This window comes from Macaca fascicularis, chromosome 10, assembly GCF_037993035.2.
Source record: "Macaca fascicularis isolate 582-1 chromosome 10, T2T-MFA8v1.1".
Lineage (NCBI taxonomy): Eukaryota > Metazoa > Chordata > Mammalia > Primates > Cercopithecidae > Macaca > Macaca fascicularis.
In genome coordinates, this window is record NC_088384.1 from 12,283,831 (window position 1) to 12,306,829 (window position 22,999).

Genomic DNA, 22,999 nt, shown 5'->3' on the forward strand with positions numbered 1-22,999 from the left:
CTGCCATCTCCAGTGACTGGGCTGCAGCCTCCTTGCTGAGGGAGGCAGCACCGCTGTGGGCGCCGCAGACACAGGCAGGCAGAAGAGGGAGCGAGGGTGGTGTGGGTTCCCGGAGGCAGAGCGGGCCCGGGGCTAGCGAAAGGCCAGCAGTCCAGGGGCTCAGTGGGGAAAGGGGGCGAGTGTGGGCTGGTAGGCGGTGGCTGTACTCACCCAGGTGAAGATGGAGAAAAAGGAGAAGGCGATGGCGGCCCGGGCTGCGTCCGTCCCTTCGTTCAGCGGATTGTCCTTGGGCTTGGAGACCTGCCACTGGTTGGCCAGGTAGCAGAAGCCCACGAACCAGAGGAAAGCCCAGAAGGCTGGGGGCCCCGCGCCGGGCAGAACGGGCAGTGCCATACATGGGGTAGAGGGTGAGTGGCGAGAAAATGGGGAAGCCGAGGAACACGGGGACATTCAAGAGCGCATCTCCCATGCTCCCCCATCCCCAAAGGGAGAGGCAAGGGGGGCAGGGGAAGAGAGAAGGGAGCCAAGAGAAGATGCAGGCGAGAAGAGGGAAGCCAGCCAGATACAGCGGGGAGGAGGCCACAGACAGGGCAGGGTCAGGGCCAGACAGAGGAGAGCCACGGGCAGTGAGAGGGGAGGATGGAGGGAGAGACAGAGAGAGAAGGCAATCAACTCAGGCCGCGTTTCTGCAGCCTCTGCCAAACCCCCATCTCTAGCCACACGCCTGACGTGGGCCCCCCTGGTCCACCCCCGATGCCTGCAGCTCTGCAGGCAGGAAGACCCCAACCCCCAGGCTGCCAGACAAATGAGGTGTGCGGACGAGGACGAGGCTGGGGCAAGGATGGCAGCTTGGCTGGGTGGGCTTCGACTTCTAACGTGTTGCGACCACACAGAGCCCCAGGGTTAGTGAGGGGCCCACTGAGAGCCGAGCTTGGGGGCATCAGCAGTGGGAGCCTCATGGCCACACAATCTCCTGTGAGTGCCCAGGTCTCCCCAGAGAAGCCCAGACCTGCTCAGGACAAGGGGTGTATCTGCCAAGCAGGTGGGGTACCCACCTGGGGCCCAGCCCACCTCCCAGAGGCACTGCCAGGGAACCCTGAGGCTCTGCGGAAGTTTGAGAACCATTCATTCAATTCTAGTTCCTTCTAAAACTAGGCCTCATGACCTGCCTTCAGCCTGGCTTATCCTGAGAGCTCCAGGCTTAGAACTAGGGGTTGGTCCCAGTCCAGGGACCCAAGCCTCAGAACAGTGAGGCTGAAGCCTGGGGTTCTGACCCCTGAGAGCATCCACCAATCAGATTCCTGGAACTCATGGGGCAGAGGTCAGGGTGCCTCTGCCAAAGGCTGCTTCTGAAGGGCAAAGGGCAGCAGGTCAGGGTGGCTCTACAGGTCCAGGCCCTGGTCCTGCCAAGGTCGGGCTGGGAGGGGTGGGGAGGCTGAGGCTCCAGGGCCCCTGCTGTGCAGTGGGCACCCAGTCACTGCCTTGCTTAGTCCTCATGAGGCTGCCCCGGGGAGGTGGCACAGAAGAGGCCACTGAAACACAGGCCAAGCCATGGGGGCTGGGACATGCCCAGTGGCATCCATGGGTCCCTTAGACTAGAAGGAACTAGAATCCCATCCACGCACCCCTGCCTGTGGGCAGCATGGGTTATTTTGGAGTCCCGGGCCCTGTCCTGGTCCCATCCTTCCTGCTGCCAGCCATGTGACCCTGAGTCTGCCCCTTCACCCGCCTGCACCTCATTTCCTCATCTGGAAAATGGGAAGAAAGGTGGCAGCCGCCTCCTATGGCCGGGACAGTCCTCGGCAGACTCTGTGCAGGGGGTACCCGCTGGGTGGGGCTCACCCGAGACACCGATGTCGGACAAGACGGCTTTCTTGCGGTCCTTGACGCTGCTGATCTGTGGGAAGTACACGTCCAGGGCCAGGTACAGCAGGCAGGTGAGGAAAGCTAGCACGCCCACGGCCACGCCATAGCTGCAGGCGTTGGGGTTGCGGTTGTAGATGCAGAACTCTTCTCCCTCGGAGGCGCTGTTGAGGTAGCCCTCGTTCACGATGGAGCCGAACACCACTATGGAGAACAGCTGTCGGGGGCGGGGCTACACCTTAGACCTGGGCAGAGCCCTGCCTGACACCACCCAGGGGACAGGGAGCCTGCCACCCTCGCCTGCTGCCTGGCCCTCCGTGAGCTACAAGGCCCGGGTTAAGCAGGCATTTCAAAGGGGGGTCCCCAGAGAGGGAGGGCAACTTGCGTGGGTCACACAACGCAGGTGGGTGTCAATCACTTCCTTCCTCAGCCACAGGCACTGAGGACCCTCTGATCATAGATGTGGCCTCTTCCACCACCCCTCAGCCAGGTCTTAAAGGTCTTCCCAGGCACTGACACCAAAATATCCTGGGACTGGACCCACCCCAAATAACGAGGAGCCATAGGCCCTCCTGGGCTGTGAACCTGTCCAGCCCCCACCCCCAGGCTGACTCGTCCAGATGCTGGCATGTGCCCGGCCCCATCTTGTGTTCCCCTTCCCTCTGCAGAGCTGTGGGCTGGTCTGGGGTCTCAGGCCCCTACCCAGACCCGGCAAGTGGATGGAGTGATGAATGAAAAAATAACAGTGGGCTGGGGCGGTGGCTCATGCCTGTAATCCCAGCACTTTGGGAGGCCAAAGCAGGAGGATCACTTGAGCTCAGCAGTTGGAGACCAGCCTGGGCAACATGGCAAAACCCCGCGTCTACTAAAAAATACAAAAATTACCCAGGTATGGTGGTGCGTGCCTGCAGTCCCAGGTACCAGGGAAGATGAGAGGGAGGATCTCTTAAGCCCAGGAGGCGGAGGTTTTAGTGAGCCGTGATCATGCCACTACACTCCAGCCTGGATGACAGAGAGAGGCTCTGTCTCAAAACAAACAAACAAACAAACAAAACAAAAACAAAAAACTCTCGGGCCAGGTGTGTGGCTCACACCTGTAATCCCAGCACTTTGGGAGGCAGAGGCAGGTGGATCACGAGGTCAGGAATTTGAAACACAGCCTGGCCAACATGGTGAAACCCCATCTTTACTAAAATACAAAAATTAGCCGGGCATGGTGGCAGGCACCTGTAATCCCAGTTACTTGGGAGGCTGAGGCAGGAGAATTGCTTGAGCCCAGGAGAATTGTTTGCTGGGCCTGGGTGGAGGTTGCAGTGAGCCAAGATTGTGCCACTGCATTCCAATGTGGGTGAGAGAGTGAAACTCCATCTCAAAAAAAAAAAAAAAAAAAAAAGGCCGGGCGCGGTGTCTCTCATGCCTGTAATCCCAGCACTTCGGGAGGCCGAGGCAGGCAAATCACGAGGTCAGGAGATTGAGACCATCCTGGCTAACATGGTGAAATCCCGTCTTTACTAAAAATACAAAACATTAGCTGGGCGTGGTGGCACATGCCTGTGGTCCCAGCTACTTGGGAGGCTGAGGCAGGAGAATCACTTGAACCTGGGAGGTGGAGGTTGCAGTGAGCCAAGATCATGCCACTGCACTCCAGCTTGGGCAACAGAGTGAGACTGCATCTCAAAAAAACAAACAAACAAACAAAAGGATCTACCCTCAGTTGAGCCTTCAGATGAAACCACAGCCCTACCTGATGCTGTGATTATAGCCTGTGAGAGACCCTGAGGCAGTGGCACCAGCTAAGCAGGTTCCTCACCCACAGGAACTGTCAGATAACAAATATTTCTTGTTTTAAGCCTTATGTTGTAGGGCAATTTATTATGCAACAATAGCTTGCCAATACACCCTGCACCATCAGTATTTTGCAGATAAGACAGTTAAGGCTCAGCTATTGTTAACACACTCAAAGTCACACAACTGGTCAGTGACAGAGCTTGGCTTCAAATCTAGGGTACCTGACTCTAAAGTTCATGCTTTTTGGCTGGGCGTGGTGTCTCACGTGTGTAATCTCAGCACTTTGGGAGGCTGAGAAAGGAGGATCACTTGAGTCCAGGAGTTCAAGACCAGCCTCAGCCTCCCAAGTAGCTGGGACTGTAGGTGTTCGCCACCATGCCTGGCTAATTTTTTATATTTTTAGTAGAGATGGAGTTTCGCCATATTGGCCAGGCTGGTTTTGAACTCCTAACCTCAAGTGATCTACCGGCCCCACCCTCCCAAAATGCTGGAATTACAGGCGTGAGCCACCATGCCCTGCCAGAAACTATAATTGCTTTTTTTTTTTTTTTTTTTTTTGAGATGGACTTTCGCTCTTGTTGCCCAGGCTGGAGTGCAATGGTGCAAACTCAGTTCACCACAACCTCTGCCTCCTGGATTCAAGCGATTCTCCTGCCTCAGCCTCCCAAGTAGCCGGGATTACAGGCATGCACCACTACACCTGGCTAATTTTGTATTTTTAGTAGAGATGGGGTTTCTCCGTGTTGGTCAGGCTGGTCTCAAACTCTCGACCTCAGGTGATCTGCCCACCTCGGCCTCCCAAAGTGCTGGGATTATAGGAGTCAGCCACCACGCCTGGCCTCAGAAACTACAATTTCAATGTGAGTTGAATACATTTTCTTCCATGGCTGATGCCCAGGATGGGTAATGATTCCAGGACGGGTATGGGAAAAATATGAGAAGCATTCTTAATATTATCTTACCTCTTTAAGATGTCTATAGTTTACAGGGATTTTATAATGCACAGGATATATTAGTACAGTAGCAGCATATATAAAACCAATAAATCTATATTGAATGGGAGGATTGGTGCAAACATTTTTCCTGAAAGGAAGACATGATTAAAAGTTTAGAGACTGGTCAGGTGCTATGGCTCACGTCCATAATCCCAGCACTTTGGGAGACCACGATGGGTAGATCACTTGAGGTCAGGAGTTCGAGACTAGCCTGGCTAACACAGTGAAACCCTGTCTCTACTAAAAATACAAAAAATCAGCTGGGCATGGTGGCACATGCCTGTAATCCCAGCTACTTGGAAGCCTGTGACAGGAGAATGGCTTGAACCTGGGAGTTGGAGGTTGCAGTGAGCCAAGATCGTGTCATTGCACTCCAGCCTGGGTGACAGAGCAAGACACTGCCTAAAAAAAAAAAAAAAAAAAAAAGGTTAGAGACCACTGGGTTAGGATGCTTTGTGTTAAGGGGGATTCTGACCTGAACGTGCCCAGCAGATGAACGGGGGCACACAGTGTAGTACATCCATACATTGGACAATTTTCCAGCCATAAAAAGGAACAGCCAGCCTGGGCAACATTGTAAAACCACATCTCTACAAAAAATACCAAAATTAGCTGGGTATGGGCAGGGCGCAGTGGCTCACACTTGTAATCCCAGCACTTTGAGAGGCCGAGGCGGGCGGGTCATGAGGTCAGGAGATCAAGACCATTCTGGCTAACATGGTGAAACCCCATCTCCACTAAAAATACAGAAAATTAGCCGGGCGTGGTGGCATGTGCCTGTGGTCCCAGCTACTCGGGAGGCTGAGGCAGAGGAATCGCTTGAACCTGTGAGGTGAAGGTTGCAGTGAGCCAAGATTGCATCACTGTACTCCAGCCCTGCGCGACAGAGACTCCGTCTCAAAAAAAAAAAAAAAAAAAAAAAAAAATTAGCTGAGTACGGTGGCATGCACCTGTGATCCCAACTAGTTGGGGGACTGAGGTGGGAGGATTGCTTGAGCTTGGGAGTTTGAGACCAGTCTGGGCAATATAGCAAAACCCCATCTCTACAATAAATAAAATATAAATTATAAAAAAGAAAAAAATGTACACTGAATTATACAACATTAAAAAGGTATGTTATGCTAATCTGGCCACAGTAAAAAAAAAAAAAAGGATTCTGAAGCTGTGTTCTGATTCAGCCATGGGCACAGAGGTGGGCAGTGGTGGCCCGTGAGCCACCATTTGCCAATTCTGATTTGGGAAGACCCCATGACCATGAGACTTCAGACCCATGAGGGCATCGGGACCCACAGCTCTGCCTCTCACAGGCTCTGCAGCCATCACCCCTTGAGTGGAGAGAGCTATTTATACTGTCCCCAATTGGCAGAGTAGAAAAACTAAGGCTCAGAAAGAGAAGGTGGCACTGTTGTCAGTAGCAGAGGCTGAAGTTGAACCCAGGTCTCCTGATGCCCAGACCTGTGTTCTTTTCCACCTGGCCAAGCTGACTCTCAGCCTCAGGTGGGCCCTGAGGAAGGGGTGGAATTTACTCCCAGAGACCCAAGGGATCAGGCAGAGGGCCAGCAGGGAGGAAGGCCGGGAGGGTAGCCTCAGTGTGACTGGGGATCAGGTGGCTCGACTCAGTCTCAAGTCTGGTGCTCAGAGGCATAGTGGGGAGCGCCCTTGAAGTCAGGACTTCAGAGCCATGGTCAAAGGGGCTCCTGAGTTACTGACAAACCAAGACAAGCAAGGCAGACTCTGAACACTGGGAGATGTGCAGTACATGGCCAGCTGCCTGGGCCGTGGACTGCACAACTCCATGGACTGCTAGTCACACAACCCCTTGCACTGATGTACTGTAACAAGTCCAAGGCTCCTACCAGAAAACTGTCAGGTGGGGAATCTGAGGCCCAGTCCTGGATGTCACCAGATGCCACCAAACCAGAACAGAAAAGCCTCCTGATCAGAAAGAGACTTCAGACACTGAGGAATCATACAGACCTGCCAATTCAAATCCAAGGCCTGCTGCTTATGCTGAGTAGCCTCGGGCAAGTGACTTAGCCTCTCCAAGCCTCAGACTGGTCCTCTGTAAAAATTAACATCCCCTCTGGGGCTGATGGGAGAATTAGAGCAAGTACCCAGAGCAGAGCTTTTCATAACGTTCATTTCCTCTCTAGAGGCCCCAGAAAAGAGGAATGACACCAGGAAGGCCCCTCTCGAACACTTACTAACAGACACGTGCTCCCGGGGGCTGGAGGATACCCCACTGCTGCCACCGCTGAAAATAACTGTGGATCTCCTTCCAAAACCAGAACAGTATCAGGCTCCCCAAAGACAGAGAGGAGGTGGGAGGGGAAACAGGCAGGCAGAAGCCTGGGCCCTCAGGACAGCAGAGGAGGAACCATTAAGACTAGGCTCTCCTGGGTGACAGAGGCAGGGAGTCCTCAGAGAGGCCAGGAGGAAAGTGCTGGAAAGGATGTGTCCCCAAGAGGGTGCAGAGCAAGAGCAAAACAGCGTCGGAGGGACCGGGCAGGGCCCCATGGTCCCAGCAGACACCTGCCTCAGTCAGGCATTCATCACAGGTCACAAGTTTCTCGGCTCCTGGCACTGCGCTGGGAGGGGCACCAGGCGGTAATTCAGTCCAAGAGACCCTGCTGTGGGAGCAGATTGTGTGGGGAGCAGGACTCTGACTCAGATGACCTGGGCCCACTGAATCCCGGCATGGCCACTTGACCAGTGGGGTGACCTAAGGCCACTGACTTAACCTCTTGAGCCTCCGTTTCTGCATCTGTCAAGTGGGGGCAACAATAGCACCGAAACCAACGATGCATTGTGAGGAATCAGTGAGGTCATGCATGCAAGGAAGGGCAAGGGTGCTTGAACCTGGGTTCAAGGGATTCTCCTGCCTCAGCCTCCCAAGTAGCTGGGACCACAGGCACATGCCACCATACCCGACTAATTTTCTGTATTTTTAGTGGACATGGGGTTTCACCGTGTTAGCCAGGAGTAAGCAGCCCCAGAAGGCTAGACTGTCACTAAACTCTGGAACAGATCACAGAGGCAATGGCGGTCCCTGGCAAACGCTGGGAGGGAGCAGTGGTGGCCAGGGAAAAGGGCCCTGAAGCAGGGCTTCTGGGTGGAGACAAGAATGATCCAGGCCTGCAAAGATCTGGGGAAAGCATGTTCCTGGCACAAGAACAGAAAGTGCAAAGGCCGAAGGCAGGAAAAGGTTTTGCACGGTGAGGTGAGAAGGAATGTGGTTGGAGCAGTGACCCGGGAACTAAGTACATGGGACAGGCAGCGGGACAAGGCCTGGTGGGCTGTGCTGGGGACTTTTTTTTTTTTTTTTTTTGAGACAGGGTCTCACTCTGTTGCGCAGGCTGGAGTGCAGTGGTGTGACCTTGGCTCACTGCAACCTTTGCCTCCCGGGTTCGAGCCATTCTCCTGCCTCAGCCTCTCAAGTAGCTGGGATTACAGGCATGCGTCACCATACCCAGCTAATTTTTGTATTTTTAGTAGAGACAGGGTTGTGCCATGTTGGCCAGGCTGGTCTTGAACTCCTGATCTCAGGTGATTTGCCCGCCTCGGCCTCCCAAAGTGCTAGGATTACAGGCGTGAGCCACCTCGCACGGCCTACAATCCAAGCTTTTAGGGATGGGGTCAAGGCCCTTCATGCACTGGCCCTGCCCACAACTCCTGGGGTCTCACCTCCTTTCACTCCCCCTACCACCTGCCTCCCCACCTTTGCACGCCCCAGGCCCCTTTCCATGTTTTCCTCGCTGGAAGACTGACTGTCCCTACCGCATGCTACAGGCTGAGCTACAACCTATTTTGCTATTTGTTTGCTGGAGTGGAGTGAGTGAGCTGCCTGCCCTGCCCTGGGGCCTGGGAGGCCTCTTCTGGGGCTTGACATCAGCGGTTCGTTCACTCGACATTTTCTGAGCACCTAGTAGGTACCAGACCTGTGCAAGAGGCTGAGGACACAGTTGGGAACAAGATGTGTGAGGTCCCTGTTCTCACCGAGGGAGACAAGCGTCACGAAGAATGAAGCAGAGCAAGAGGAGGTGGACTGGTGGTCCAGGGAGGTCTCTGATGCAGCGACCTTTGAGCAGAAGCCTGACTCAGTGAGGGACCTGAGCCCAGGGAAGCAGCAGTCACAGGTGCCAAGGCCCTGGGTACGAGTAAGCTGGGTGTGTTCAGGAGTGGCACAGAGGTCCGCATGGTGGGAGCTGAGCAAGTGAGGGAGACACCAAGAGGCAAGGCTGGCGGGAGGACGGGCTGGCCTCGACAGCCAGGGTGAGTTCAGGAGACACTGCAAGCTGAAGAGCAGCTGAGTGACTTGATGTGACTTAGGTTTAAGAAGAATCAGGCCGGTTGCTATGGAGAGGAAAGACTGGTGGTAAAGGTGACACAAGCAGCCCAGCCAGGAGCTACGGCAGCATCCAGGTGAGGGATGGGCCTGGGGCTGGTGCAGGCAGTGGAGCTGGGGAGAAGTGGTGGGTGCTGAATATATATATATATATATATATATGTATGTATGTATTTGAGATGGAGTCTTGTTCTGTCGCCCAGACTGGAGTGCAGGGGCTCAATCTCGGCTCACTGCAACTTCCGCCTCCTGGGTTCAAGTGATTCTCCTGCCTCAGCCTCCTGAGTAGCTGGGAATACAGGTGTGCACTACTGCGCCCAGCTAATTTTTATATTTTTGGTAAACATGGGTTTTCACCATGTTGGCCAGGTTGGTCTCGAACTCCTGACCTCAGGAAATCTGCTCGCCTTGGCCTCCCAAAGTGCTGGGATTACAAGCGTGAGCCACCGTGACCGGCCTGAATATATTCTGAAAGGAAAGCCACCAGCATCTGCAGACACAGCCGACGTGGGGCGTGAGAGGAGGAGTGAAAAACCTGGGGACGGTGGCGCACGTCTGTGATCCCAGCACTTTGGGAAGCCGAGGTAGGTGGATCACTTGAGGGTGAGTGATCACTCCTGGGTAGGCCCAGGAGTTTGAGACCAGCCTGGGCAACATGGTGAAACCCCATCTCTACCCAAAATACAAAAATTAGCCAGGCAGAGGCTGAGGCCGGAGGATTGCCTGAGCCCAGGAGGTGAAGATTACAGTAAGCTCTGATCGCACCACTATACTCCAGCCTGGGGGACAGAGGGACACTCTGTCTCAAAAAAAAAAAAAAGAAGAAGAAGAAGAAGAAGGGGCTGAGCACGGTGGCTCATGTAATCCCAACACTTTGGGAGGCTGAGGTGGGCAGATTGCTTGAGGTCAGGAGTTCGAGACCAGCCTGATCAACATGGTAAAACTCCGTCTCTACTAAAAATACAAAAATTAGCCAGGTGTGGTTAAAAAAAAAAAAAAGAAAGAAAAAGAAAAAAAAGAAAAAGAAAAGAAAAGAGCAGATGGGGGAGGAAGTCGTGGAGTTTAGGCTCAATAATGATAATGGGAAGCAGAGCCGTTCCCTGCAAATGCCACACCCTTACAGCCTGCTGGTCCACAAGTGGGGAAACTGAGGCTCGGGGAAGAGAATGAACATCGCTGAGGACACAGAACCAGTCGCTTGCAGTCTCCTGAACCCCCTGCAAGACTGTCAGCTGCCCTCTATGTCAAGGGTTTAACTTCTCCATTTAGCTGCTGTCCCCTACCCCGAGTGGGAGCTCCCCCAAAGCACGACTCGAGCCTCAGGTTTCTGCTCCTCAGCCACTCACAGTACATGGGAGGAGGAACAGAGACTTGCCCAGGGCCTGCTGTGTGCCCAGAAATGGATGATCTCGACTCTACCAGCTCAATATTCTTATTCCCATTCTAGAGCTGCTTCTAGGGACCTGCCCAGTCCTCGCAACTGGGCAGGAGTGGAGTTGAGGCTTGAACCTGAGTCTCTCTGGATCCAAAGCTGGTGCCCTGTGCCAGGCAGCATCCCTGGGTCACTTGCTAAGGCCAGATCTGCAGGGACAGCAAGGAGCACGCAGAGCAGCCGCAAGGAGCCACTGGAGAACCGGAAATGAAACCAGAATGAAATTCCACACTGGCCACAGCAGCCACAGCACCGGGGGAAATTCATTCAACAAGTGGATCTGCTGCAGGGAAGGGAGACAGGTCTTCAGAGGCAGAGCCAGAGGCAGAGCCTCTCCCAGAAACAGGAGAGGACGGAGGGGTGATGGTCAAGGGAGGACCCAGGTCACCAGTAAGCAGAGGGAAAACAAGCTTCCCTCGAGCTAAAGCAAACGCTAAAAAAAGGCACAAGGTAAACCTGCCAAGCCTCTTTGGTTTTTTTCCGCCCTCTTTAAAATCCAATCCTGAGTCTTTTTTAAAAACGGATTCCAGATGGCGCTTGGTGGAGATCTATGTCAAACTCAGAAAAACAAATCAGAAGGAATCTCAGAATCTTGGATTTCAGGATCCTTGGCTACTGGATTCAGAGACACATAGAAACAGAGACCCCAGAAGCACCAAGCCCTTTGTGGTCTACGCTGGTCTCATCTGTCCCCCTTCCCACCCTATGTAGCCACCCCAGAGGGCTGAGGGTGGGTGGTGTCCTCAGGCTGTCTGACAGCTCTGCAGCTGCCCTCCTACCTTCCCCATCTTCAATGGGAGTGAACTCCTCTTTGCCCTCTGAACACTGCTGGGATATAGTGACTCCCAGACACCTGCAGGGACACCCCACTTTCCAGTCACTCTTTCCCACCCTGAGCCTTGGGCACTCCTGACCAGGACCTGTTTACAAGTCTGTCTCCACCCTGTGACTCTGAACCAGCCCACAGCCTTCTCGGAGCTGGCGCCAGTGGAAGAAGGCACCTAAATCATCTCTTTTAATCCTCATAAAAATCTGCAAAGAAAAAACAAACCTGAAATCATCCCCACAAAGCAGTCTTATACTTAGAGCATTTCACAGTCAGGGAGGCTAAGGCTCAGAGAGACCCTGCCTCTGGCTGGCCCACAGCAGGTAAATGGGGAACCTGTCTCACATCCGGGCCTGCTCCTCCAGCTCACCCACGACCTCTGTGTCCAGTTGCCTACCCATGAAGGATCGAATTCCAGAATCCCAAACTCTAAGGTCAACATGAGACCAAGGAGGCACACCTGCTGGTCCTGAGCCCTGTGTCCCGCAGTGCAAAAGGACACTGGGCTCACTTTACTTGATGGGAGATGGTATCTCCCCTCTGCAGACAGACCACCCAGGGTGTGCCTAGGACCCACTGCAGGGCGTTGGCTAACGAAAGCTCAGGGCGAGCTGTGCCCAGCCAGCATGGGGGTGGCTGAGATCACTGTTACGTTGCCAGGAACCTCCTAGGGGCCTGGTTTTAAACGTCTTTAGACAAATGCTGGCTCTCCCCAGATAAGCTGCAGACAGATGACATCTGGAGCCCGTGCACTCTGTCCTCCCAGCTCCAAACAGAACTGTCTACTTTGCCCTGCGCAGGAACATCCCTGAGCTGGGTGGCTCGGGGGAGCCCTGGTCCCTGCCCTGCGGCACAGGCAGCCAGGCAGCTGGCCCCGCCCATGCCCAGGTGCTGACACCACCACAGCCTCCTCTCCAGACTCCTTCAGGCAGTCCCCAGGCAGCAGCCAGGGGGATCTCAGCCACTCCAAACTTCAACAGTCTTTCTGCAGGCTGAAGATAAAGTCCATCACCCTAGAATGGCCCTGAGGTCCCCCTGCTTGGGCCACGAGTCCTTCCTCCAGTATCCCAGGCTCTCTCAGCCTCCTCAGCACCAGCTGCTGGGCCCTAGTCCTGGGCTCATACTCGACCCCTCCAACCAGTCTGACATTCGGGCCAGCAGCTTCAGCCTCCTCCCGAAACTGTCAAGTCCCTCCACCCGGGGGCCGGCCACTGTCACCCCTCTCCAGGCAATGACAGCAGCCCATATGTCCACTTGCACCCCCACACTCTGTCCCCTCATAGCAGCCAGACAATCCCCTTAAACCTAAGTCAGGACATGTCACCCCCCAGCTCTAGACTCTTGGATCGATGCTCACCCACCGACCCCTGCCTGGGTAAAGACCTTCTCCCACCACACCCCAGGGCTCCTGCCTGCCTCTGAAGCTTCCCAGTACTTCCCTCCCAAGCCCTCCTGAGTTCATTCCTGCCTCAGGGCCTTCACACTCGCTCTTTCCTCCGCCTGGGATGCCTGTATTTGTTCAGATCTTCCCTCAGCTGGTTCCTCAACATCCACATCTACAATGCAAAAGACACCTCCCCAGAGAAGCCTTCCAGACCAGACTCCAGATCTCAAGTATTCTCCAGTGCTAAAGGTTCTCGGTAACATTTAACTTCTCGGTAACTATATAACTTCTCTGCTATTTGGTGGTTCAGTGGTTGGGTGTATGTCTCTCCCCCAGACCCAGGGAGAGGGTCAGGAAAGCCTTCGAGGGGAGGTCTGATAGAGAGGCCTGGCTGGCACATGGCGGGCAGGAGAATTATCCCCTCCTCAGCATCCTTGGCTGGCACCTCCACTTGCACACCCCTGTGCACAGGGAGCTCACTCCCTGGAAAGGGGGCTGCCGAGTCTTCTCCCCACAAGCTGAACCCAGCCTTCCTGCCCTTGTCCTGGTGCAGGCATCCATCCTGCCTCCTGGGAAAGGCTGAGGGAAGAAAGGAGCGGTCACGCTTTGAGAAATGAGTCAGACTGCCAAGGGCCCCCCTTCACAGGAACGGGGCCTTGCCTCCCCCCAAGGTCATGTGAGGAAAACGGCTGAAGCCGCATGGACACATGATGGGTGTTGAGCAGCCCCTTGGTTTCCTGAAGAGCCTCGCCTGGGGGAATAGGTGGGGGTGGGGCAGGTGGGGCTCCGGGCCCCTCCTCCACCCCTGCCTCACACCGGGTTGTGCAGCCTTGGAAGTGACCTGTTGGGGATTAGGCGTAATCTCTGCAAGCCGTCCCCTCGGAGTGCTGGACGGTGGGGGTGGAGTGGGCTCCGCTGGGCAGGGCCTGGGTGAGAAGACCCCAGCCTCCCCATGGTGCTGAGGCTGGGCCTGCGTGATCTGCCCGGCCCTCCCTCTTTCCAGTATGCCCCATGTTCCTCTCCTCTGGCTGAGTAACCTCAAGGGGCCCTTGGAGCCTCATGAAAAAGGGGGAAATTGGCTGGGCACAGTGGCTCATGACTGTAATCCCAGCTATGCAGGAGGCCGAGGCAGGAGAATCACTTGAACCCAGGAGTTTGAGACCAGCCTAGGGAACATAGTGAGACCTCGTCTGTACAAAAAAAAAAAAAAAAAGGAGAGAAAGGAGGAAATGAAGACCCAGAGAGGGCTCGCTTGACTGGCCCAGGGCCTTACTATCAGTGGCAGAAGTAGCTGGACCGCCATCCCCATAATCCTGTACCCCCCAGGGCCTTCTTCACCCCACATCTTATCACCTCTGCCCTTTCAGAGGCATAGAAGAGGTGGGAGAGGGGAGCAACATCACCACCTGGAAAGGGGTGTAAATGCCAACCAAACACTGCAGAGCCCTTCAGGGCTAGACCTCATTTACATGACCCAAGACTTCTGGGGTAGGCACTGTTGTACCCATTTTATAGATGTGGCCACTGAGGCTCTGTGAGGTCTCTCAGTTGGTAAGAAGGGCAGGGTTGGCCAGGCGTGGTGGCCCATGCCTGTAATCCCAGCACTTTGGGAGGCAAAGACGGGTGGATGACTTGAGGTCAGGAGTTCGAGATCAGCCTGGCCAACATGGTGAGACCTCATCTCTACTAAAAATACAAAAAAAAAAAAAAATTAGCCAGGCATAGTGGTGGATGCCTGTAATCTCAGCTACTTGGGAGGCTGAGGCAGGAGAATCGGTTGAACCCAGGAGGTGGAGGTTTCAGTGAGTTGGGATCGTGCCACAGTACTCCAGCCTGGTCGACAGAGTAAGACTTTATCTCAAAAAAAAAAAAAAAAAAAAGAAAAGAAAAAGAAAAAAGAAAAGAAAAAGAAAAAGGGCAGGGTTAACCTATCCAGTTCTGTCTGCTTTTCCTCATCCCAGTGCCTGCCTCCACCCTGCCAGTCCCTGCATGCCTGATGTTGTTTGGTTTCTCTCCTGCTGTGCAAATTCCAGGTCATCAGGGAAATAATCTGGTCCCAGGCCCTGCCTCACCTTCCAGTGAAGAAAGGCACAGAAGGGGAAAGCTCCCCGTTTTGAGATTTCTGTCAGTCATCCCCACAGAGCCCAAGGGAAGCAGGGAGGGGAGCGCAAGCTTGGGAGAATCCAGGAAGGCTTCACGGGGAGGCAGGGCCCTAAAGGCCAGTTGGGACACCTGAAGCAGAACAGTGGCTAGGAGGAAGACTGATCAGTGCAGTTCCCGCCTCATCCATTCATAGGTGGGGCCCTTAGGAGATGCCTGGAACCAACATAGCCCTGGGGCTATGACAGATACAGTTCTTGCCCTCCAAGCATACCCCCCAGCAGGGGCGACAGCCTTGTCTCTGCTCTGCCAGGCCTTTCAGCCTTTGCCCTCGCTCTTCCTCCTTCCCCCTTCTCTGCCCGGCTGGCTCCTGCCCTCTCAACGCTGACTCAATGCTGGTGTCACCTGCCTGTCCCTCTCTAAGGATCTGTGCTCATCTCCATATTTTTTTTTTTTTTTTTTTGAGACGGAGTCTCGCTGTGTCGCCCAGGCTGGAGTGCAGTGGCCAGATCTCAGCTCACTGCAAGCTCTGCCTCCCGGGTTTTTACGCCATTCTCCTGCCTCAGCCTCCCGAGTAGCCGGGACTACAGGCGCCCGCCACCTCGCCCGGCTAGTTTTTTGTATTTTTTAGTAGAGACAGGGTTTCACCGTGTTAGCCAGGATGGTCTCGAACTCCTGACCTCGTGATCCGCCCGTCTCGGCCTCCCAAAGTGCTGGGATTACAGGCTTGAGCCACGGCGCCCGGCCTCATCTCCATATTTTAACGGGTTTCTGTCACATTTCCCTCCACTAGACTGTCAGCCGTCCCTGCAGACCAGGCACCTCATCCGGCCCGTGCTCAGCATGTATATTAAAGAGGGACAAGCGGGGTGAGGGTGTCCACATTCTGCGGCTGTTTGGATTCAAGGGAGGATGCATAAACCCCTCACAGCTGCCAGATGCTGCTGAGAGATCCATCAATAACAGTCGGCCGTGAGACTGGCAATGTGAAGGTCAGGAATGAGCCTGGGAAGATGGCGAGGAGGGGAGAGAGAGCCCGTGGGGAGTGCGTGTGGGAGACTGCAGAAGAAACCCTGGAGACGGTGACAACTCTTCTGAAGGACCAGAGAAATGGGTGAGGGAGTGTCTTCCTGAGATGGGGAATCACGCACATTTGCAAGCTGATGCGGAAGAGCCAAGAGTAGAGAGGGCGAAACTGAGGGTGGAGGAGAGAAAGAGGGAGAGAGAATTGATGGACGTGTGTCCACGAGTAGGTGAGAGAAACAGGCTCACTAGGCTGCAGCCAGGCTGGCCTGGGCCACCAGAACAGGGGAGATAGTCTAGGAGGAGGTGGGCAGGTGTGAAGACGCCTAGGACCGAATTTAACCAGAGCTGTGCCAGGTGAGTGTGATGCACAGAAGGGCTGGAGCTGCAGCACGTGGCCACCGGGAGGTGGGAAGGGGGACAGCAGGGACCAAGGGGTGCTGAGGGCCATTGCACAGGGGAAGATCAGCGGTTCAGAGGCCCCAGGCCCAAGGACCTAGGATCAGGGGAGGGAGAGGGAGGTGGAAAGGTAGGAAGGTTGGAGGAGACGCCTGGAAGAAGGATCAGGAAGTGCGAGAGGCTACTGGGAAAGCAGGGCCAGGCTTAGCTAGTGTCCAGCTTGTGACAGTGGCTGAGGCTGGCGGACAAGACCACGCAGGGAGAGGAGGCAAGGGTGTGGGAAGGGTCACAGAAATAAACACTCCAATGACCAGGACTGGAGCAGGAGTAGTGCTGGAGAGGGCTGACACCGAGCCAGGGTGGGCATCTTTTTATTTTTATTTTATTTTATTTTATTTTATTTTAATTTTATTTTATTTTAAACGGAGTCTTGCTTTGTCGCCCAGGCTGGAGTGCAGTGGTGCGATCTTGGCTCACTGCAAGCTCTACCTCCCGGGTTGACGCCATTTTCCTGCCTCAGCCTCCCGGGTAGCTGGGATTACAGGCGCCCGCTGCCACGCCCAGCTAGTTTTTGTTTTTGTTTTTGTTTTTGGTTTTTTTTTTGGTAGAGACAGGGCTTCACTGTGTTAGCCAGGATGGTCTCGATCTCCTGACCTCGTGATCCGCCCGCCTCGGCCTCTCAAAGTACTGGGATAACAGGCGTGAGCCACCGCGCCCGACCTGGGTAGGCATCTTTGAAGAACGGGCAAAGTGGCCTGGAGCCGCCTCATCATGAAGGGGAGTGGGCGACCCAGTGTTGGTGTGAGATTCAAAGCTGAGGGACAATGGCCTGGAAGTGGCCTCAGGAACGAGAAGGACCCTCGACCTGTAGGCCCAGTGAGGGAGGGTCTGAGGGATAAAGAGGCCCCCACTGAGCAGGCTGCAGGAAGCAGGGTCTGGGGGAGGCCAGGTAACAGTGCAATTTACAAAAGGTGTCAGGGACATTCTAGAAGGGGCTGAAGGCTCAGGAACTCTTGCCCCCTGGACTGTGAGGTACTGGAGGAACCCCAGCTTGTTAAAGTTCCTGCATTATTGCAGCTTGGGTCAGACAGCTTGGGGCTGTCCCAGCTACACAGCCGCCCCTCCCTCCCAGTCCCCTTCACCTGGCCCCTGCTCCATCAGCAGCAGAGAGCTGAGCAAATCTCCATCCCTGGAAGGGAAGGTTCTCCCAAAACACAGGGCATGACTGCCCTTCCAGGCTCCAGCTGACGCCGTCTGCTCTGCTCCCATGGATAGACCTGGGGCCCAGGCTCCCCTCTGCTGCAGGCCCCCGCAAAGCATGAGGGGATGGCTCCAAACATCACTTTTTTTTTTTTTTGAAACAGAGTCTCACTCTGTTGCCCTGGCTGGAAAGCAGTGGCAGGATCTCGGCTCACTGCAACCTCCACCTCGCGGTTCAAGTGATTCTCGTGCCTCAGTCTCCCGAGTAGCTAGGATTACAAGCATAATCCTAGGCACCACCACACCCGGCTAATTTTTGTATTTTTAGTAAAGGCAGGGTTTCACCATGTTGGCCGGGCTGGTCTCAAACCAGCCTAATGTCAAGTGAGTCAACTGCCTCGGCCTCCCAAAGTGCTGGGATTACAAGCTTGAGCCACCACACCTGGCCCCAACATCACTTCTCTAAAGACTGACCAATCCAAAGTTCCCAACCTGGAGTCCACTAGGAGCAAGACTGAGGTTCTTCAAGGGTGGAAAAGTTGGGAACCACCAGAGCAATCCAACTATCCTCTTCCCATTTGACAGATGGGGAAACTCAGGCCAGGACAGCATCGGCCTCTCGCTCCAGTCACACGGCCAATCACAGGCAGACAGGGTGTAGAACGCAGCCTCAGGTCTCCAGGCCAAGGCACTCCCCAGCGCCTGCTCTGCCTCCCCTCCCACCTGACAGCTGGTTCTTCCGGTCTGGGTGCCAAGTGTGGCTCCCTCCAACAGCCCTGCCATCTGCCTCTCCCTTCCTCCCTCCCTCCCCCTCCTGGCTTCTCCTCCTCTCTTCCCTTCCTCTCCCAGCCTCTGTTTTTTCTCTCTGGGGCTCAGGCCCGCCCAACAGCTTTGCACGTGCTGCTCATGTGGGACTCCCCACATGGCTGGGGACTCCCTGGAGCAGGAGCTATGGGTTCCCATCCCAGCGACTCCAGTTAACCTCTCTGGGCCTCAGCTTCTCATCTAAGGAGGGGATAACAAAACCAACCACAGCAGATGTACAGCAGGCCTTTTAAACTTGCGTTCAGGCTGGGTGAGGTGGCTCACACCTGTAATCCAAGCACTTTGGGAGGCTGGGGCGGGCAGAACACTTGAGGTCGGGAGTTCAAGACCAGCCTGGCCAGCATGATGAAACCCTGTCTCTACTAAAAATACAAAAATTAGTCCAGTACGGTGGCACACGCCTGTAATCCCATCTACCCTGGAGTCTGAGGCAGGAGAATTGCTTGAACTTGGGAGGCAGAGGCTGCAGTGAGCTAAGATCGTGCCACTGCCCTCCAATCTGAAGAAAAAAAAACACAAACCAAAAAAACTTGCATTTTCTTTTCCTTTATTTTTATTTATTTATTTATTTTGAAATAGAGTTTCACTCTTTTAGCCCAGGCTGGAGTGCAATGACATGTTCTCGGCTCACTGCAACTTCTGCCTCTAGGGCTTAAGTGACTCTCGTGCCTCAGCCTCCCAAGTAGCTAGGACTACAGGCGCCCGCCACCACGCCTGGCTAATTTTTTGTATTTTTGTATTTTTAGTAGAGACAGGGTTTCACCATGTTGGCCAGGCTGCTCTTGAACACCTGACCTCAGGTGATCCACCTGCCTCCACCTCCCAAAGTGCTGGGATTACAGGCATGAGCCACTGCACCCAGCCAAAATTAGAATTTTCATAAGCCCTCGCAGCCTCCCCAAACCCAGGCCCTTCAATCCCATGTTACAGGTGAGGCAACTGAGGCTGAAAGAGGTAGGGATTTTCCAAGGTCCCACTCTGATGGCCCTGCCCCTGATGCCCCAGGCTTTCTCAGGCTCACCAGGCTGCCCCTGGGCTGTCCCTGGACATGAGGAAGTGCCCAAGACACAGCAGAAATCTGTCACCTCCTGGGGGTCTCCTTGCAGCTGACCCTGTCCTAGACCTGAGAGAGAAGCAGCAGCAGAGGAGCCGGCCACAGGAGGTGAAAAGGCGAGAAACACTGCAGGGTGGTCAGCAATAAATGCCAAATGAGGGCCACGGGTCCACCCTCCTGTCTAGGTGACAGGGCTGTGCCCGGTACTGGGAGAGGACAGGCTGGATGTGACCATACATTTCCAGCCACAGAGCCCTCTCCAAACCAAGCTTCTACACGAGCTTCTGAAATACCCTTGATCTGCTCACAGCCCCTCTCTCCACCTCAAGTGGTCCGCCCGCCTTGGCCTCCCAAAGTGCTGGGATTATAAGCGTAAGGCACCTCACCTGGCCAAGTTCAGCTTTTTTTATTCAGTGTTCACTTGAGATGATGGGGGGGGTGGGGGGTGGATAAAACCAGGGGTACAAAGCCACCTCCCTCAGGCCACCCCTTGGTGTCATGGAGATCCAGGCAGGGAAGCCACAGGGAGTACATAGAACGTGGAACCCGGTAGGCCGGGTTCAAACCAAGGCTCTGACAAGCCCAGGCCTTGAGCTAGCACAAGTCACTTCTCCAGGCTGAGCCTTAATTCTGTCATCTGTAAAATGGGGGGGAAGATACCCACTCCACTTACAGAACCATGTGGTATTACAGCCAAAGCCCTTAAAAAATGAACCCTGAAAATGGCAACATTTCAAACATTTTATCATTTTCATTTTGTCAAAATGGAGAACTAAAGAAACATCAACTGGGCGCGGCAGCTCCCGCCTGGAATCCCAGCACTTCGGGAGGCCGAGGCGGGTGGATCACTAGGTCAGGAGTTTGAGACCAGCCTGGCCAAGAGAGCGAAACCCTGTCTCTACTAAAAATTAAAAAAGTAGCTGGGCGTGGTGGCAGGTGCCTGTAATCGCAGCTATTCAGGAGGCTGAGGCAGGAGAATCACTTGAAACCGGGAGGCAGAGGTTGCAGTGAGCCAAAGCCTGGGCGACAGAGAAAGACTCCATCTCAAAAAAAACAAAAACAAAAAACTCATCTACCAGCACTGACATTCATTCCCTATAGTCCATTTTAGCCCCCTGCAAAAAAGAATATAAACTCCAAATAAAAGGTGGTCCTTTCTATTGAATCAGTTTAGCTCCTTGCTGTAACTCCTCTTTTTCCCATCTGGCTTTAGAACAAAGAAATGAGTCACTGACAGGCTGCAGTCACAGCGCAACAGATCAGGCACTTCTGCCCCAGCCCAGACCAGTTCGGGTGGGAAGACTGAGGCACAGAGGGTGGGGAGGGGACGCTTACTGAAGGTCACAGCTGTGGCCTGGGGGTGCCAGGAGTGGCAGCTGATCTGCCACCGGGGCGATGACACCAAGAGGTGAGAAAGCCTTAGTCGAGAGACAAGCCATGCCGGATGCAGTGGCCCACGCCTCGCCTCGTCATCCCAGCTACTCAGAAGGCTGAGGTGGGAGGATCACTTGAGCCCAGGAGTCTGAGACCAGCCTGGGCAACACAGCAAGATCCTGTCTCTAAAAAAATTAAAAAGAGACAAGCCAGGTCCCGGAGGCCCTGCTTCTGCGCAGGCTGACCCAGGGACTGGGAGGGCTTGGGTTCCAGGGTAGGTCCAGGTTGGTGAGGCCCTGAAGCTTACATGATTTGGAGGCCCTCTTTTGGAAAAGCAGCAGGAAAAAAAAAATATTTCTCTTACAAATTTTACAAAAATCCCAGGTCTAGGCAGGGTGTGGTGGCTCACACCTATAATTCCAGCATGTTGGGAGGCCAAGGCGGGTGGATCACCTGAGGTCAGGAGTTCGAAACTAGCCTGGCCAACATGGTGAAACCCCATCTCTACTAAAAGTACAAAAATTAGCTGGGCGTGGTGGTGTGTGCCTGTAATCCCAGCTACTTGGGAGGCCGAGGCAGGAGAGTTGCCTGAACCTGGGAGGCGGAGGTTGCAATGAGCCGAGATCAAACCATTGCACTCCAGCCTGGAGGACAGAGCAAGACTCCGTCTCAAAAAAAGAAAAAAAAAAAAAAAATCACAGGTCCACATGCACATACTGGTAGGGCCCCTCCAGGGCTGTGGTAGAGGTCTGGGTTGTCCAGGAGTCCTGGACAGGGTGACTAATTGTCCCTGTTTGTCTGGATTGAGGGCCTCTTGGAATGCTAAAGGCAGGAAGTTCCAGCACACCAGGATAAACGGGTCACCCTAGTCCTGGAGGTCAGTCTTCACTTGCTCTGCCCTGTGTTGTGAGGCCCAAGAGCAGGCACCGGCTGCATCCCCCGCAGCTCCTGATGTGTTTAAATGGCTCAGCACACCACACCGTCTCTAAAAGACCAGAAGGAAACAGCCCCATATTCACTGCAGCCCTCCCTAAGTGGTGGTATCACATGATTACCACCCCCCACCAAACTTTTTCTGTTGTGGGAAAATACACGTAACATACAATTTGCCATCTTCACCATTTCAGTGGTGTTAAGTACATTCCTACCGTGCAACCATCACACGTGAATTTTATACTTTCCAATAATTGGCAGGTGTTACTTTGATCAGGAAAAAAAGCTACTTTTAAAGGTGTCAATCAGCCTATCTCTTGGTTCGACAAAAGTAGTGAGCGCCTTGTATCCACGTGTGTGAGCAGGGTTGGGAGGTTGTGGCGTTGTTTGAGCATTGGTTGGCACACGTGACCTTTGTGTCCTTTCCAATCCTGACACTCCAGGATTCTGGACTCTTCCCTGTCCCAGGGGGAGAACTATGCTTTGGAGACAGGAAGACCTAGGCTCAAATGCTCGTCTGCCACTTACATGCTTAGTGACCTTGGGCCAGGCACTTGGCCTTGCTGAGCCTCAGCTTCCTCTAGTGTTGGGGAACCAGCTGGGTGGCTATGTGTGGTCTTGCACCCCACGGATGCTCAGAGGGGCTGATCCTTCCTCCTGCTTTCCACGTCCTCGCCCCTGGATGTGCACACGTGTAAATCCTCATCCCACCAGGCCCAATCTGACATTACCTTCACCATGAAATTTGATTCCACAGCAGGGAGACCCCTCTCCTGGCTCTTGTGGCCTCTGCCTAGGGGCACCTGGCTCACTTCCCAGTGTGACGGTGGCTTCCTGAGAACAAGGGCTGCTTCTGAGTCACGCTGCCTTCCCTCAGGGACCAGCAGATTCAATAAAGCTTTGCTAAATGAAGGTATCACAGGCAGAAATGACCCAAACAGACAGAATGTCCACGCCCCCTCACAAAGCCAGCGGCTTCGCCCTTCCAGGCCAGAGGCCCAGGGGCAGGCAGACTGAAGCAGTGAACACAGCCCACCCGCCTGATCCGGCAGGTGCCCCCCAGGGCTCCCACCTTTGCCAAGGGTCTGTCGGGGCATCTGGGGAGCAGGAGACTGGCACAGATGAATGAATTCAGAGCCACAAACACTCACAGATGTGCTGGGGTGCCAGGTTCTGTGCAGGTGCTGACATAAAGGCTAAAGGAATTAGGCTTTCCTGCCCTCAAAGAGCTCCCATCTGATGGCATTTGAGAAGAAAAGGCTTTAAATGGGGTCATCCTTGGCAGGCCAGGGATACATACCCAAGCCATCCTACCAACCAGACCCTGAAAACCAAGGAAACGAGGGAGCTTGAGCACCCTGAGGTCACAGTTGGCCTTGGGGTAGCCCCTGGGGTCCCTGACAGTGCCCCTGCCCAGCATCCCCAGTCCAAGCCCTTCTAGTCTGAGCCCATCAGGAA

The 22,999-nt window shown here is 54.4% G+C and overlaps 1 protein-coding gene across 4 annotated transcripts in view; it reads right to left on the reverse strand.

Annotated features, from left to right (window-relative positions):
• SYNGR1 (synaptogyrin 1) overlaps positions 1–22,999 on the reverse strand; it is a 33,670-nt gene that overhangs the window by 9,469 nt on the left and 1,202 nt on the right. For all 4 annotated transcript variants that reach the window (XR_010578336.2, XM_045363597.2, XM_045363596.2 and 1 more), the window contains exons 2-3: positions 1,843–2,080; positions 211–356 (exon numbers count right to left, since the gene is read on the reverse strand). Coding sequence is in view for 3 of the 4 variants with exons in the window: in XM_045363597.2 (XP_045219532.1) it covers positions 211–356; positions 1,843–2,080 (384 nt within the window). In the remaining variant the exon portion in view is untranslated. The remainder of the gene's footprint in view (positions 1–210; positions 357–1,842; positions 2,081–22,999) is intronic.